Below are 16903 nucleotides of genomic sequence, written 5' to 3'. Positions count from 1 at the left end.
TCCCTAAACGGTTTAATTCTACTTGTGTTTGTGTGAGCCCTGGAGAGTCAAAAGAAAAACGTTTAACTGTATTTGAACACTCGATAAAATACACCCTCCTTTAAATTTGTCCGTGACAAAAACTAATTGGTTGGGGTTAACCAGTGTGTGTGTGTGTGTGTGAGTGTGTGTGTGTGTGTGAGCGAGGGATGGTAGTGTGAGACCCACCCACACTTCACCAGTAGCTGTTAGCTTAACACCCCTCTCTGTGTCGTTTGACCTCAGCTCTGGGTCAAAGGGCGAGGGTCATCTCCCTTTCTCAGCCCAAAATGTCAGTCAAGTCCAGGAGCTCTCCTCGAGGTACAGTAGGCCACGCCCCCCCTCCCCCCCCCCCCCCCCCCCCCCTTCTCGACGCTCTAATCTAACCAATCAAGATCTTTCAAACAGCTGTCGCCTTCCTGTCGGTGGTCGACTGTTTCCTCCCTGTGATGTCATTGTCTGCTGCGTGTCTCTCTCTCTTTGGACTAACTATCTGTCATGTGATTGGATTGCCTCTCTCTGATTGGAGGGTTTCGTCCGGGCCGTCTGCATGATGGCGGTCCTTCCTCCTCTTCCCCCTCCCCCCCCCCACCCCCCCACCACCACCACCACCTCTGTGTTTCGCAGGCTGTCCCTGTGTGTTCTGTGTTTGAGGACTGCTTTCTGTATCCATGGCGACGGATGACCGGTCACCTGGGATCACCGTGTTGTAGACTAGTCACTTCTGTTTCCTTGGTAAACACGTAGGTGCCCCGGGCGCACTAGCTGTAGCGCTCTGCCAATCAAGGTGATGTTGTGCGTCCGCTGTCTACTAGCATGGCTGCGGTGGCTAACGGCTAATGCTACGCCGTGCTAACTGATCGTTGTAGTGCCACCGAGAGGTCAAGCGTCGTTTGTGATGTGACGGATGATGATACAGGATCTCTGCTTTGGTTTGCCCTGATTACGCTCCAAGATTTTGTTTGTGTCAGTGTCCGTTGGTTTGTGCGACGGAATATACCTGTGTGTGTGTGTGTCGCACATTCTGTGCCAATTCCGTTCTCTTGCTGTCCTGTGAATTGTACATAAGTGTATTAATTCCTGTGTTTGTGTGTCTGTTTGTCTGTGTGCGTGCATGTTTGGGATTTGCACATGCATGTGGGTTTTGCCTGGGTATGTGTGTGCGTGCGTGTGTGTGTGTTTTCCATATGCATGTCTGTGTGTTTTGCACTCGTGTGTGTTTTGCATGTGTGTGTGTGTGTGTGTGTTTTGCACTCCTGTGTGTGTGCGTGATTTGCACGTGTGGGTGTGTGTGTGTGTGTGTGTGTGTTGTGCACTCCTGTGTGTGTGCGTGATTTGCACGTGTGTGTGTATGTGTGTTTTGCACTTGTGTGTGTGTGTGTGTGTGTGTGTGTGCGTGTGCGTGTGCGCTCCCCTCCCCAGGCAAGTGGGGCAGCATCCGTGGCAGCGGCCGTCTGAGCGCCTACAACGCCGACGTGGGGAACCGGCTGGCGGGCAAGGAGTCGCCGCACCTCAACGGCGCCGCCGGCGACGCCCTGTTCCTGCGCCAGCCCCGCGCCTACCTCTACATCATCGGGGACAAGGGACCGCTCAAGGTGGGCGGAGCTACAGCCGAGGACAAGCCCCCGTTCTGGGCCGAGCGGACACACCCTTGTTCTGGGCGGAGCCTCCGTCTAAGACACGCCCGTTTTCTGGGCGGGGCCTCCGTTTAGGGCACGCCCGTGTTCTGGGCTGGAGGCTCCGCCCAGAAAACGCCCGTGTTCTGGGCGGAGCCTCCGTCTAGGACACGCCCGTGTTCTGGGCGGAGCCTCCGTCTAGGACACGCCCGTGTTCTGGGCGGAGCCTCCGTCTAGGACACGCCCGTTTTCTGGGCGGAGCCTCCGTCTAGGACACTCCCGTGTTCTGGGCGGAGCCTCCGTCTAGGGCACCGCCCGTGTTCTGGGCGGAGCTTCTGTTAAGGACCGCCCTGGCCTGGGCGGAGCTACAGCCCAGGACACGCCCGTGTAGGGAGCACTAATGAGCTGTTTGAGTTCAATTTAGTTATATGGTGCTCGTTAGAAACAGTTCAGTGTGAGCCAGGGAGGCTGGTTTTATATCTGTAGTCCCCGGCCTTGTGTCAAACATTATATGAATGAGGTGCCGCTAAGGGACCGGGTCAGGAAGGGAAAGAAGATGGATGAAAGATGCCAAGGGACCGGAACAAATTAATGTTTGTAGGAAGGTTTCCCCGGGTGGACTCTTAGAGTAGCCGTGTTGTATTCTTGAGAAACGCTGTAGTTGTGATGTCTCTCAATGGAGTCAACGGCTAGGGACAGTTAGACAGTGAAAGGTTTAAACTAATGCAGAGAACTCTTTTCCTTCATCAACCGTGTAATCACCCCAACAGAATTTGACGGTGATTGATTGCCCTATAAACCTTAAGATTACCCTCACTAATCCCGGCTCTTGCTCATCTTGGGAGTTTCCACAGTGACTGACCCACTGTCTGTCTGTGTGTGTCTGTGTCTTTCTGTGTGTGTGTGTGTGTGTGTGTGTGTCCCAGCAGGGGGGGAAGCAGGACCCGCTGCAGCAGTGGGAGGTGATCCCCAGCGAGGTGTGTGACGTGCGGCAGGTGAAGAACAGCTTCAAGAAGCTGATGAAGGCGTGTGTGCCCAGCTCCGTCAGCACCGACGCCGCCCTCAGCTTCCACCACTGCCTGCAGGACTCGGAGTGGATGAGCCTGGTGGGTGACCACCCCCTGTGTGTGTGTGTGTGTGTGTGTGTGTGTGTGTGTGTGTGTGTGTGTGTGTGTGTGTGTGTGTGTGTTTGAGTGTGTGTGATGAGGTGGGGTGTGTGTGTGTGTGTAATGAGGTTTGTTGTCTGTATGATGATGATGAAGATGGTGTGAGAGTGAGAGTCGGATAAAGTGTGTGTGTATTTGTTTTTGTTTGTGTGTGTCTGAGAGAGCGAGGGATGTTGTTTGTGTGTGTGTGTGTGTGTGTGTGGGGGTGTTTGTATGATGATGGTAGATGATGATGGTGTGAGAGCATGATAATGTGTGTGTGTATTCTTTTTTGTTTGTGTGTGTGTTTGAGAGGGATAGTGTGTGTTTGTATGTAAGATACTAGTGTGTGTGTGTGTGTGAGATGGAGTGTGTTTGTGTCTGAGAGGAATAATGTGTGTACATTGTTGTTTTTTTTGTGTGTGCGTGCAGTTATGGAGGATCCTTTTGGCTATAAGTTTGTGTTTGTGTGTGTCTGTGACTTGATGCTGATTTATTTGTGATTTTTTGTTGAGCACAGTGAACACACTGTGTGTTCTATGGATACATGTTTTCTTCTTGTTTTATGGATACATGTTTTTGTATGGAATAGTTGTGGTCGCACATTTTGTGACGCAAGATGTGTGTTCAAGAGAGCGGTGCGGTGTGTGTGTGTGTGTATGTGTCTGTCTGTAAGTGTGATGGATGGTGATTCATGATTTGTTTGTGATTATGAAGATAAGCCTGGTGTGTTAGCTTGTGCGTAAGTATTTGTATCCTGTAAACATGTTTGTGTTTGCAAAACTTATCTCGATCTCAGGACTTAAGATACCTGTGTGTGTGTGTGTGTGTGTGTTTGTGTCTCTCTCTATGTGTGTGTGTGGTGTCTCTGGATGTGTGTGTGTCTCTTTCTTGATGTGTGTGTGTGTGGTGTCTCTCTGGATATGTGTGTGTGTGTGTGGTGTCTCTCTGGATATGTGTGTGTGTGTGGTGTCTCTCTGGATATGTGTGTGCGTGTGTGTGTGTCTCTATCTCTGGATATGTGTGTGTGTGTGTGGTGTCTCTATCTCTGGATGTGTGTGTGTGTGTGTGTGTGTGTGTGGTGTCTCTGGATATGTGTGTGTGTGTGTGGTGTCTCTGGATATGTGTGTGTGTGTGTGTTGTCTCTGGTTGTGTGTGTGTGTGTTGGTCTCTTTCTTGACGTGTGTGTGTGTGTGTGTGTGTCATGGATGTGTGTGTCTCTGGATGTGGGTCTCTTTCTTGACGTGTGTGTGTGTGTGTCTCTGGATGTGTGTGTCTTTCTTGACGTGTGTGTGTGTGTCTTTCTTGACGTGTGTGTGTGTGTGTGTCCAGCTCAACAAGGTGCTGCAGGTGTCCGTCCTGGTGGTGGAGCTGCTGGATAAAGGCTCCTCAGTGATGGTGAGCCTGGAGGACGGCTGGGACGTCACCACACAGGTGAGGCCACGCACACACGCACACACACACACACACACACGCACACGCACACACGCGTGTATACATGTGCGCTCACACATATACACAAACACACGCGCACACACACACATATACACGCACACACATATAAACACACACACACACACACGCGTATACACACGCGTATACATGCGCGCACACACATATACACAAACACACACACGTGCACACACACATATACACGCACACACACATATAAACACACACACACACACACACACACATACATACATATACACACACACATTAATATAAAATTTAGTTGTTTAATCGAATAAAGTAAAAGAAGGTGTGGGTTTGTCATTAGCCGCTGTCAGCTGATAGAATCTGGTAGCGGCCCGAGACAGCTTGGTCCAGTCTGTAACGAGCCCCCCCCCCCCAGGTGGTGTCCCTGGTGCAGCTGCTGTCGGACCCGTACTACCGCACCTTCGACGGCTTCCGGCTGCTGGTGGAGAAGGAGTGGCTGTCGTTCGGCCACCGCTTCAGCCACCGGGGGGCCCAGACGCTGGCCTCCCAGAGCAGCGGCTTCACCCCCGTCTTCCTGCAGTTCCTCGACTGCGTGCACCAGGTAGGACCGCAGGGGGGGGGCCACGCCCACCTGGGGGGGGGACGGGTCTACTCGGGAGGTCATGCTCTCAGGGGAGGCCACGCCCACATGGGGGGGGGGGGCGGGTCTACTGAGGAGGTCATGCTCTCAGGGGAGGCCACTCCCACTGGGGAGGCCACACCCACATGGGGGGGGGGGCGGGCCTACTGGGGAGGTGCGCAATAGGGCACGTGCGCAATAGGGTCCCGGCTGCAGGGTCGGCCACGCCCAATCGGGGGGCTATGCCCGCTCTCACCTCTAGGTGGAGCCTGTGGACCTCAAAGTCTTTGCCTGACAAATTTCTTTAATGATAGAAATGGTGAAAGGTAAAATACACATTCAAACGTACGTACGTATGTGCGTGTGTATTTCTGACATGCACCGTACACCTTTGTCAACACGCTTCACCGGCCTAGAGAATGTCTCTCAGTGGCTCTTGACCTCACTTCCTGTTTGTAAATCCTACTGACGTGGATTGCTTCGGGTCCAGGAAGTGATGTCACGACCCTCCGATAGAGACGGATGTCTTTAGGGTGTGCAGTGGCAGCAACACACTCTTTGCACCTTCCACTTATTATGGGATGGATAGGGCTGAGTTCAAGCTGCTTCCTCTCTCTCCATCTGTCTCTCGCTGTCAAACGTTAACCTAGATGGCACAAATGAGTTTGTCAGGAAGAGTGGAACAATAGGTCCTGCCTACTGTCTTAACCCGGGGCCCAGAGCTCTTGTCTGACAGTCATTCATTCATTCGCTGGGTAGCGTCAGATGCATAGATTTTCAATCCTATCATCCTATTTTGTAACTATTTGAATGTGCTTAAATCTTAAGTCTGCTGTTGGGTGACTGAATTTGCTTAATATTTGTTGCTCACTAGTGAGTGGCAGCCAGTGCGTCCAATCAACAAGTTGGATTTTTTTCGCTTTTTTTTTTTATAAAAATCAACAAAACCAGTGGTAAACCACAGACTGCTGAATGGAAATGTCTTGTAGTTGTATAAGTTACTTTAGTGTTTTTACCCTGCCGATACACAAATCGTACTTTGTTGATGATGTATTCATCCAGACATACTCCATCCATGTCATATTATAACTTTTCTTATAATACAATAATAATTTGTTGATAAGTAGCAGTTCAAACCTCTAATAATGTTTCTATAGATCTTGCTTTCTGCTAAATCTTATCTATTTAATTTTTATAATTTTATTTCATTGTATGACTGTTTCAATATGAAGCACTTTGAGTCTGCCTCGTGTATGAAAAGTGCTGTATAAATAAAGTTGCCTTGTATAATAGCCTCTCTCTCCCCCCTCAGATCCACCTGCAGTTCCCCATGGAGTTTGAGTTCAGCCAGTACTACCTGAAGTTCCTCGCCTACCACTACGTCTCCAACCGCTTCAGGACCTTCCTGCTCGACTCGGACTACGAACGCATCGAACTAGGTCAGTCCCCTCCCCTCAACCACGCCCAGGTGCATCCTGGGAGTTCTGCCGACCACGTGGCATCCCCAATGCGCACCGACCTCATGTCCGTTCAGAGGTCTAGTTGATTGCCGTTTTAAATCTATCTTTGGTGTAAACCAACCGAAATCTGCTTTTGGGTCACTGAAGCTGTTTTATATTTGGCACTAGTGGTGAGTGACAGCCAGTGCAGCCAATCAACACAAAATGATAGTGAGGAAATGATGACCAAATAAATAAAGTCTGCGTGTGTGTGTGTGTGTGTGTGTGTGTGTTTGTGTGTGTGTAGGGGTGCTGTATGAGGAGAAGGGGGAGAGGAAGGCCCCCCAGGTGTGTAAGTCCGTGTGGGACTACATCGACCGGCTCAACAAGAAGACCCCCGTCTTCTACAACTACATGTTCTCCCCCGAGGATGAGGAGGTAAGGGGGAACCCACTCACACACTCACCATCTCACTCACTCAATCACCCTCACACTCACTCAATCACCCTCACACTCACTCAATCACCCTCACACTCACTCAATCACCCTCACACTCACTCAATCACCCTCACACTCACTCAATCACCCTCACACTCACTCAATCACCCTCACACTCACTCAATCACCCTCACACTCACTCAATCACCCTCACACTCACTCAATCACCCTCACACTCACTCAATCACCCTCACACTCACTCAATCACCCTCACACTATCACCCTCACACTCACTCAATCACCCTCACACTCACTCAATCACCCTCACACTATCACCCTCACACTCACTCAATCACCATCAACAATCACACCATCAAACTCACTCACTAACACCATCATACTCACTCACTCATTCAATCCCCCTCCCTCACTCACCCCATCACCCCCACACACACAGAGCTGGTCCTTAGTCTTAGCCCTCTAATAACCCCGGCCCCCCGTCCCCCCTCGGCCTCCCAGGTACTCCGGCCCTACAGCCACATCTCCAACATGAAGCTGTGGGACTTCTACACGGAGGAGACCCTCTCGGAGGGGCCCTCCTTCGACTGGGAGCTGGGGCGGAGCCGGCAGGAGCGGCCGGCCGAGGAGCCGGCGGCGGCCGACAGCAGCGGGCCCACGTCCCAGCGCCAGATCGTCTGGCCCTGCTACCACAGCCGCAGCAAGCTGCTGCCCGACGCCATCACCAAGCTGCTGCAGGTGAGCGGCCTGGCACCCAGGCGTTAGCACCCTGGCATTGGACCCTAGCGGCTAGCGGTTAGCCTCCTAGCATTGGAACCTAGCGGCTACCGGTTAGCGTCCTAGCATTGGAACCTAGCGGCTAACGGTTAGCGTCCTAGCATTGGACCCTAGCGGCTAGCGGTTAGCGTCCTAGCATTAGACCATAGCGGCTAGCGGTTAGCCTCCTAGCATTGGAACGTAGCGGCTACCGGTTAGCGTCCTAGCATTAGAATCTAGCTGCTTCCGGTTAGCGTCCTAGCATTGGACCCTAGCGGCTACCGGTTAGCGTCCTAGCATTAGAACCTAGCGGCTACCGGTTAGCGTCCTAGCATTGGAACCTAGCGGCTACCGGTTAGCGTCCTAGCATTAGAACCTAGCGGCTACCGGTTAGCGTCCTAGCATTAGAACTTGGAGACTAGCGGTTCACATCCTATCATTTTGACCCCAGAGGCTACCGGTTAGCGTCCTAGCATTGGAACCTAGCGGCTAGCGGTTAGCGTCCTAGCATTAGAACTGAGCCGCTACAGGCCAGCATCCTAGCATTACCACCTAACAGCTGCAGGGCGGAATCCTAGAATGAGCTTGCAGCTGCTACAGGTTAGCACAATTTTGCCACACACATATTAGCACTAAGCAGGCTACAGGTTAGCATCAAACCACTACATAAAAGTCATAACCTAGCTTAGCCTAACTAACGAGAGCATTGCAGCATTAGCTCGTAGCAGCGACAGGATAGCCTCATCGTACAGACACCTAACGTGTGTCTGTCTGCGCCTCACAGGACCTCCAGAGCCTTGAGGCGGAGCTGGGCCAGACGTCGGAGAAGTGGAAGGACACCTGGGACAAGATGAAGAACGCGCAGAGGGGCGAGGCCAAGCTGGAGAGCAAGGTAGCGCCGCGGGGCCGCTAGCTCCTGACGCACCACACGGACACGGCGTCTCGGCTCGTGGAGGGGCGGGTCTTCAAACACAATTAAAGTTAATTACCTAATATCTAACGTGGTGATGTCTACCATGTCTGTGAATCAGCAGATTTTCCCAGGGGAAAAAAAGATTTTCTGCAGATTTTCTGCGTTTTTTTATATTATAATCTAATCAGACACTGACCTCTAGTGGCCACTGGTTGAAACGCGGTGGAGAGCGCACGACGAGTCCCTGCTGAGTGCGTCTAACCCCCCCTGGTCGTCCCACCGCCCCCAGCCCTCGTTCTCCAGCTCCCTCTTCATGACCTCCAACCCGGGGCACCAGCGGCGGTCCCACGGCGTGGTGATGCAGGAGGGGGGCGTGGGTCTGGACGGCCAGCCCAGCCCCACCTCCACCCCGGCGGCCGGGCGGCCCAGCGCCAGCACCAGCGCCCTCTACTCCCAGTTCCAGAGCACCGAGAGCGACAACCGGTGAGGGAGGGGGGGGGGGGGGGCTTCAGTGTGTTAGCGCTGACCACAGCCTGCTGAATGGACATGAGTTTGGGTTCAGATAAGTTACTCTAGCGTGATTACCCTGAAATCAGCAAACAATAATGTGCTGAATGGAAGTGTGTTTAACCTGCACTCATCAAAGCAAAGCCTGCTGAATGGAAATGCTTTTGATAGAATGAGTTACTTGACTTTGTTTACCCTGAAATCAGCAAACCCTCATGTGCTGAATGGAAATGTGTTTTAGTTAAAACACGTTACTGAAGTGTGTTTAGCCTGCATTAGGCAAACCACAGCCTGTTGGATGGAAATGTTTTGGTTAATATATATGTTACTCAGAGTGCTACCCTGTACACAACGTACCTTCTGATTAAATAAAACCATTAAGATACCGTTTGAAGCTATGCTTGAGATACGTTTTTCGCCTCGCAACCCCGACAGAAGATCCCCCCCCCCCTTCAGGTTCCAAAGATGTCGTGCCCCAGTTTTATGAATGACCAACGTGTGTGTGTGTGTGTGACCCCCCCCCCCTCCCAGGAGCTTTGAGGGCATCCTGTTCAAGAGGGGCGCTTTGCTGAAACCATGGAAACCACGCTGGTTCGTCCTGGACAAGACCAAGCACCAGGTGAGACACCTGGGACTAACGAGCCTGGCCAACCACCAGGACTCTGGAACCCTTCGGCTCGTTATAGATCTCACAGGGGCGTCGCCAAAAGGCCTCCGGACGCCATTGGATAGGCCTAGAACCAATCACAGCCACGAAACGGGTGGCCGCACCGAGTGACGATTCATTTTTTTGTTTTCTTCTCAACAAAGAATTTAAATGCAGTCGTCTGTCCTTCTTCTAGTGAAACTATACCATGCTGTCTCAGTAGCAGAATCAACAGACCGTTCTACATCAGCGGCAGCCATCTTTGTTGTTGTCTAAATGCCATCGTCTTCACCCCGCCTCATGTTAGATAAAGGCCTGTGATTGGTCGGTCCGCCTCGTACTGGTGTTTGTGATGCGAGTGGAGCCGGCGAGACGGGTCTGGTGCCCAAGGCTCATGTTCATCCACTCATTCCTCTCTCTCCTCCTCTCCCTCCCAGCTGCGTTACTACGACAGCCGGCAGGACAAGGAGTGCAAAGGAGTGATCGAGCTGGGAGAGGTGGAGTCCGTCATACCGGGAACGCCCACCATGGGGGCGCCCAAGAACATCGAGGAGAAGGCCTTCTTTGACGTGAGTGGGGTCCACCTAGCCTGGCTAATGCCAGACCTCATCTTAGTCTACAATGAGACATTAATTTTCTCGTATTTGAGGCGTGGTTTACGATTGCCCGTAGCCGACTGTTGGGCGCTACGAATGTCTATCATATGAGTCTGCACTTAGCTCATAGCCAATCCTATAAATTAAACCAGATGACCTTAGCCTGGGTATAATACCATTGCTGCCTTGCGCGCGATTTCATTTCGCGCTGCTAGGCAAAACTCCTAAACTACTTAGAACACCATCTAATGTTGCATCGAAAGGTAACTTCGCGTCTGCTGCCATTTTGGATCCGTAAGCTACAAGCTTCGGTGCGTCGCATCGACGTCGTCATCGTCTTGCGGTCCCTCGCCGTTCTGCGATCGGTTCCCTATCTCAGGCGAAAATCGGATCCATGGAATCCATGCTGCCTAGCAGCGCAAAATGAAATCGCGCACGAGGCAGCATGGGTATAGGCAGGCCAGAAGTACACCTGGGTTGTGGCGGGATCGCCCAGGCGGCAGTCTAACCTGTGTTGGCGTCCTCGCAGACATTGGGGTTGGAACACAGAACCTTCCGGCGATCACGACACACTCATGTTCTTAAGTGTGTCATGATCTCAGAAAGATGCTTGGTTCCAATAAGTACATTTTTCAGAAGAAAGAGAAACAATATTTCGCTGTCGGAACAGTAAGGACGTTCATCCAACCAAGTGCCAAGCACCTACAGTTATGTTAACTATTTATATATTTTTTTTTAAGGATGAACAAATTGTCTGTTCTTACTTAATAGTGCGTATATTATAATATCGCTGTGCAGATTGACCAATCGTCTCGTCTCTCTCCCCCAGCTCAAGACGACCAAACGCGTGTACAACTTCTGCGCCCAGGACAGCCTGAACGCCCAGCTGTGGATGGACAGCGTGCAGAGCTGTCTGTCGGACGCCTGAGGCAGGAAGGGGCGGGACTTACGCCCTCCAACCAGAAAGGACCGAAACGGAGCGCGCTCAGAGATGCCGCGGGGGACAGCCTGACGGACAGCTCGGCCCGGCCAATCCCAGGTCCAGCTGGGACCCTTGGGGGAGTGGCCTTTTTTTGTCCCCTTGTTTAGCTGGGTTCAAGTGTTTGCCAGAGTCGGACTAATGATGTCACGTCATAGTGTTTAAAACTTTTTTTTCATATAAAATAACAAAAAAGAAATCAACAAAAATAAAATAAAGTCGTCATCCCCCGCCCCCCCCCCCCCCCCCCCACTCCCCGCGCTGATGACCACTTCTTGTCGCCCGACAAACAACGGAAAAATGCAGCATGGCAACCATCTCGCACTCTGCTGTTGCCAGGGCGACCCTACGGCTGCGCGCGTGCAAGCATGGCGAGCAATCACGAGCCTCCAAGCCCTCCTCTACTATAAACTCCACCCCTTAGGGACTGCGACCCAACAACCCGTCATTCCACCGGAGGTTTGGATGAAATACTTCCTGTCGGGGGAGACGCTGAGTGACAGAACTGCCCCCCCCCGCCTCGGCTACGGCCTCTCACTGCCTGACGGACGGCTGATCGGGCCAATAGGAGGCCTTGCTTACCGATTATGAAGGATTCACCTTTTTATCCCCGTCTTCATCCTCCTCCCCGTTCCGTTGGTGACTCATGCAGCCATACTGTGAAAGCCATCGCAGCACCCCCCGGTGGTCCGAAGTGGGAGTGTTCCCGTTGGAGATGGTCATTGGTTCTCATCTCAGACTGTTTACTGAACACACGCACCCACACGGATCGACGTCGTTCAAAACCACTATTAACGATTTCACTTTTAACATTCACGGAATACCTTTTTTATCAAAAAGGACCAAGGGCAGGGAAACTTTATTTTGATTGAGACCAACGATTAGAGGTGAGCGATTCCAGACTGATGTGAGGGATTAAGGGGCGCTGTACAGAGAGTGGAATTGTCGAATTTATCGGAGGGAATTTTCCATGTTGTGCGCCGATGCCCGAAGTTTTATTTTTTAAGGTGCGTCGGATTCTCATTCCAACCGATGGCGACGGTCGGGCGACTTGGAAAACAAACGCAGCAAATGATTCAGCAAGTTTATGATTCACTAGTTTTTTTAACACCGCCAGTGGAATTCAGAGCGTTTGCCATTAATCTATTTATCTAGAATAGATGAATCGTCATCAAAAAATAACCTTGAACAGCAAATGTGTTGCAGTCGATGTAGAGCTAGCTAAAATCAACGGTTAACGCTTCAGCAACTTCCGAACATCGTGATCGCTCTCCAGTTCGGCTTCAGTCCGTGTAGGTCGGCTAGTTTTATTTTTCTCTTGGAGGTCTTTTAAATCCTGTCCTATCCGGTTTTGAGAAATTATTTTGAATCTTGATTTTTTTTTTTTTATATTGCCACTGATCTTTTATTTTTTATCAGAAACAGTTGAAGACACCATCACACACGCACACACATGTACATGGGACACAGGCTCACCACCCTCATCCACACCTGCTATGTAAAATATGGTTCTACTGCTGTCTCGTTGAATATAAAATTTGAATTGTAGATTATTTTTTGTGTCTAATAACTCCCTTGTATATACTACTCCAGATTTGTATGTAACGTTATGGTAGTAATTTATTTAACTTTTGTCCTACAGTAGAATTCCGCAAGTACCACTTTTATTTTGAAAATTAGGAATCCAATGTGCCATTTTGTTTATTTCTGTATTAATGTGACTAATGCTACTACTTTTTTTTAAGAAAAGGAAAAAAGTACCAGTAAACCCACAACGTCTTTCGGTTTTTTTTAACAACGTTTGTCCATTTTCATTTTTGACCCATTCGTTAAGAGTGGACCTATAGTGTATTAGTGGTTAAAAGTCTCTCTAAAACGTGGCTTAATAATTTTTTTTTAAGGCAGGTTCAACTTGTAGTTTGTATCTTAACTGTGCTGGTGGTCTCAATAAAAACAAACGACATGTTGCCTTTCAGCGGACCGTTCTGGTGATTTGGGTTCCGGTTGTTCTGAACTCCCGCGTCATTCAGAGTGACGCAGACTCCGCCGCATATTGCAGTGTTGTTTTTTAACAAGGTTACATGTACTGTGATGCTAGTGTCCTCCATCAATCAAAAGTATTGGTATATTAAAAACATTTCAGTGGAAAAATAAAATGACAGAATCCAAAGTCAAGATGTTCAATTAAAATGCATAATGTGCAATAAATTACTTTTGTCTTGATTGATCCAATTCGATATAGCTGTTGATTGAAATCAACAATAGACCGACTCCATCTGACCGTTTTACTGCCACCCATGAGTTATACATGTTGCTAACCCTTTTAAAAAACGAATGATATTTGCCACAGGACTTGTACATCGTGGCGTCACAACGCAATTATCGCCTCCATTTTGGAAGCACAGGAATGCTAGATATTTGTTGGTAGTTATAAGTTGGTAATTGTTAATTAATCTTTCAAATTATGGTTTGAAACTATGGCCTGTCCAGTTTACCAGGCCTACTAACGAGGCGATACATAGCGTCTAACGGTGGATGACAATCTTGAGATATAGGCCTATTTCAAAATCCCATTATAAAACGGTGGGCTTAAATCCACGTTGACAATTATTTTAACGTTTCTGGGAAGCTAAAGTTAGCAACAAAACAATTGTGCAATTAGGCACATTGAGTCAGCGCAGACACGGCGCTCAAATAACTAACTAAATTTTCCAATAAGCCTTAAGCCTACCTTACTGGACGCTTGGCCTGGTTCGTATCGGGTCCATTTGCGTGTTGCGTCCAAACCACAGCTCCCAAATACATTGAAGAAAGCAGGAATTTGCAAAAAAAAGGGGACGAAGCAAGCGTCCATACAGTCAAACATTTAGTAATAACTTTATGAGCGCTCATTGCCTGCACCTGTTCCCACTTCCAAGGCTCATTAGCGTCCATCAGGGTGTTGGTTCGAGTCCCCACCAGGGGACAGTATTTCCACTACTTGTGTTTATTCTTTTTAGGTATCAAAAATGGCTCTTACACGTTTCCAAATGAGATCTGCACTTGATAAAAGTTTTATTAATTAAAACGTCCCAATAATAGTTGACTGAACGAGTAAAAATATAGTAATCTCGACCATATATTACTTATTTTAGACGAAGGCCTGTTAACCATATGCATACATTAAAGACCCCCCTTGCACACATATTTGAAAAATATTCTATATATTGAATTAGTAGTTAAAACAAAATGTTCACAAAAAATATCAAACCATTATGGCTTTGCAGCATCTCCAAACATCACCTTCTGTGCCAGAATATGATTGGTCAACATCGGACCCACCCCCCACCAATGACTTCCTCCCACAAAGACTCCCTCCTCCCAAATGCCCATATCTGAACCCATGCATCGAAAAGAAAGCATACAAATGTATGGATAACTCGGCATACAGCCGTCCTGTACTCCGAAAGGAGCTTCGAAGGCCTCCGAACGACACTTGACACCAGGTCACACTCAGTGGTGGGGGTTCAACTTTAGAGGAACTAATCCTAATAGCAGCACCACAACCCTGGGTGTAAACGGGCTCAGAATCATCGGTCCAACGAGCGCCTAGGACCGCAATATGACACTGCTACTTAACACATATAAAAACACAACCCGTTCGGTTTTGTGGCAAAATGAAGAAGACGAAACTGGACCAGAACAGCTTCAACGCTCAGCATCACACCTGGAGAGGCGGCGTCGACTTATTTCGTGCGGGAGACGCGTGTTAACATTATGCTGAGCGCTGAATGGACAGGAGCAACCGAACACTATTCACGTTCAGGTCTGTGAACTTTGACCCCACAACTATACCTTATGTTAAAGTTACGAGACCAAACACAAAAGACAGCGATCGTTTTTTGGATTGTTTAAGTGACACGGAAGGGAGGAGACAACGGGACGACTGTTTTCGTCATAATAAGGCGAAGCTGACGCGTGGTACCGGTCAACACCTGTCGGCTCCACCGAGGTAGACGCACGGGGACGTAAAGGCGCACGTGTGTGTGTGTGTGGGGGGGGGTCCCCCTGCAAACGGGAGGGGTCACGCATCCGATGGACAAAACCTCCGGGTAATTACGGTTTTAGCCAGACACTTAATTTCAGATTTGTTTAACAATGATAAGTAGACCAGGGAGTAGACTCGGGTGACGTGGGACGGTCTCCGGTGTCGATGCGGTTCCTCTGGGAGATTGCGGGGTTCGGGTCGGGTGCGGGGGTTCATTTTGTCGCTTACGAGCCCGACGCGTGAATGTGTTCGTTTTTTGGAGAAAAATAAAACAAACTAAAACAAATAAGAAGAAACGGAAGCAACAAAGACAGAAATCGATAGGATTGCTTGTAAAATTACTTTCTTTTTTTTTCTTTTTAAATGTGGATAATATTTTTTTGTATATAGGTAGATAATGTTTGGTTGATTTGAACAGGGGGAAAGGAGGAATGGGGAACAGGGAGGAGAACGTAAAAGGTCATTACAATCAGAAGGTCTTCGCTCACTAGCTAGGTCAACAGAAAACCAGTTCAACATGCAGTGAAAGGAGAACGGAAAAGAAATAAACACTAAATAGATTCAGTACTCCAAAAACCGCCACGAGATCATATCCAAATTAGTTTCGCCCGTGACTAATACCGCGTAATTGACGTTGTCCTCCAACAAATTGATTAAAAAAAAAGAAAAAAAAAGCAAAGAAAAATAAAGATGAATTTCATAATAATTTGTTTTTAAATAAAATGGCTAATTGACATTATTGCACATGTGCAAAAGAGACAGTAATACTAACTAGCTGTAGACCCTCCCCCCTCCCCCACCACCATCCCCTCAATCGCTGCGGACTCCCCTCAAGCACTTTATATAAAAACATTCGGAAAACCTGACAGACCGACCAAGAGGAAGAGGAGGATGAGAACGAGTCGAATCCAAAGAACCGCTGGTTAAAAACCTGGCTGGGGGGGGGGGGGGGGGGAGCAGGGGGGTGAGAGAACACTCAGACGTTGTGCGATACAGTACAGTGTAGGGTGAAGAAGTGCTTCCTTTGAGCTCGACAGCAACACGGATCCGCCCCAGGGAACGGTTCCTCCTGTTGAGGCCTCGGTTGGGTTCTGTTAAACGCTAACCTGTGCTATCCACGAGGAAGAGGGGAGGAGGGGGAGGGGGAAAGAAGAGGAAGAGGGGGAGGAGGGGGAAGAGGAGGAGGAGGGGGAAGAGGGGGAGGAGGGCGAAAGAAGAGGAAGAGAGGAGAAAGAGGGCGAGGAGGTCGAAAGAAGAGGAAGAGGGAGAGGATAAACAAGGTGAAGGAGGTGGGAGAGGAAGAGTGGGAGGGAGAGGAGAAAGGATGAAGAGGTGATAGAGGGACGCGAAGGAGGAAGAGGAGCAAGAGGAGGAGGAGGAGGAAGAGAGGGGAAGGAGGAGGGAGAGGAGAAAGAAGGGATAGGAAGAGAGGGAATGCTGTTTAGATGCTGGGCTGTGTTCCTTGGAGACTGTTGCTACATACAGAAGAGCCCCTGGACCTGCTCTGAAGGTGGGACACCGTGGGGAGGGAAAGGCCGAAGGAGGAGAGGAACATAAAATGGAACTGGCTTCAGCAGACGGCTCCTCGGACCGCGGGGGTCGCGGTTCGATCGCCGCCTCGCCTCTTTGATTTTGTACATCGTCCCGCCTCCTCGCGCCGGGGGGCTGTTGATTGGCAGTGTCCAGGTCCAATGAGGTGGCAGAGTGAGTCAGTCCTTTTTTAAAAACCCAGTGATTGGCGGCGGA

General features: G+C 49.6%; 1 protein-coding gene and 1 long non-coding RNA gene across 10 annotated transcripts in view; both read left to right on the top strand.

Annotated features, from left to right (window-relative positions):
• The window catches only part of sbf1 (SET binding factor 1), a 72144-nt gene extending 56213 nt beyond the window's left edge, over positions 1-15931 (top strand). For 5 of the 9 annotated variants that reach the window (XM_060048547.1, XM_060048552.1, XM_060048551.1 and 2 more), the window contains 13 exons: positions 265-339; positions 1441-1613; positions 2561-2740; positions 4112-4213; positions 4635-4820; positions 6151-6277; positions 6585-6715; positions 7235-7471; positions 8274-8381; positions 8692-8885; positions 9441-9528; positions 9993-10124; positions 10981-15931. In XM_060048547.1, the coding sequence (XP_059904530.1) occupies positions 265-339; positions 1441-1613; positions 2561-2740; positions 4112-4213; positions 4635-4820; positions 6151-6277; positions 6585-6715; positions 7235-7471; positions 8274-8381; positions 8692-8885; positions 9441-9528; positions 9993-10124; positions 10981-11079 (1832 nt within the window). In that variant the 3' untranslated portion in view covers positions 11080-15931. The remainder of the gene's footprint in view (positions 1-264; positions 340-1440; positions 1614-2560; positions 2741-4111; positions 4214-4634; positions 4821-6150; positions 6278-6584; positions 6716-7234; positions 7472-8273; positions 8382-8691; positions 8886-9440; positions 9529-9992; positions 10125-10980) is intronic. The other 4 variants (XM_060048548.1, XM_060048553.1, XM_060048546.1 and 1 more) reach the window with 2 other exon arrangements.
• A 410-nt stretch (positions 15932-16341) lies between these two features.
• Positions 16342-16867, top strand: LOC132454985 (uncharacterized). The gene is made up of 2 exons (XR_009525049.1): positions 16342-16402; positions 16447-16867. It is a non-coding gene; the product is annotated as an uncharacterized LOC132454985 (long non-coding RNA).
• The last annotated feature ends 36 nt before the right edge of the window (positions 16868-16903 follow it).

The sequence above is a fragment of the Gadus macrocephalus genome, chromosome 4, assembly GCF_031168955.1.
Source record: "Gadus macrocephalus chromosome 4, ASM3116895v1".
NCBI lineage: Eukaryota > Metazoa > Chordata > Actinopteri > Gadiformes > Gadidae > Gadus > Gadus macrocephalus.
This window is presented reverse-complemented; position numbering and strand designations above follow the sequence as displayed.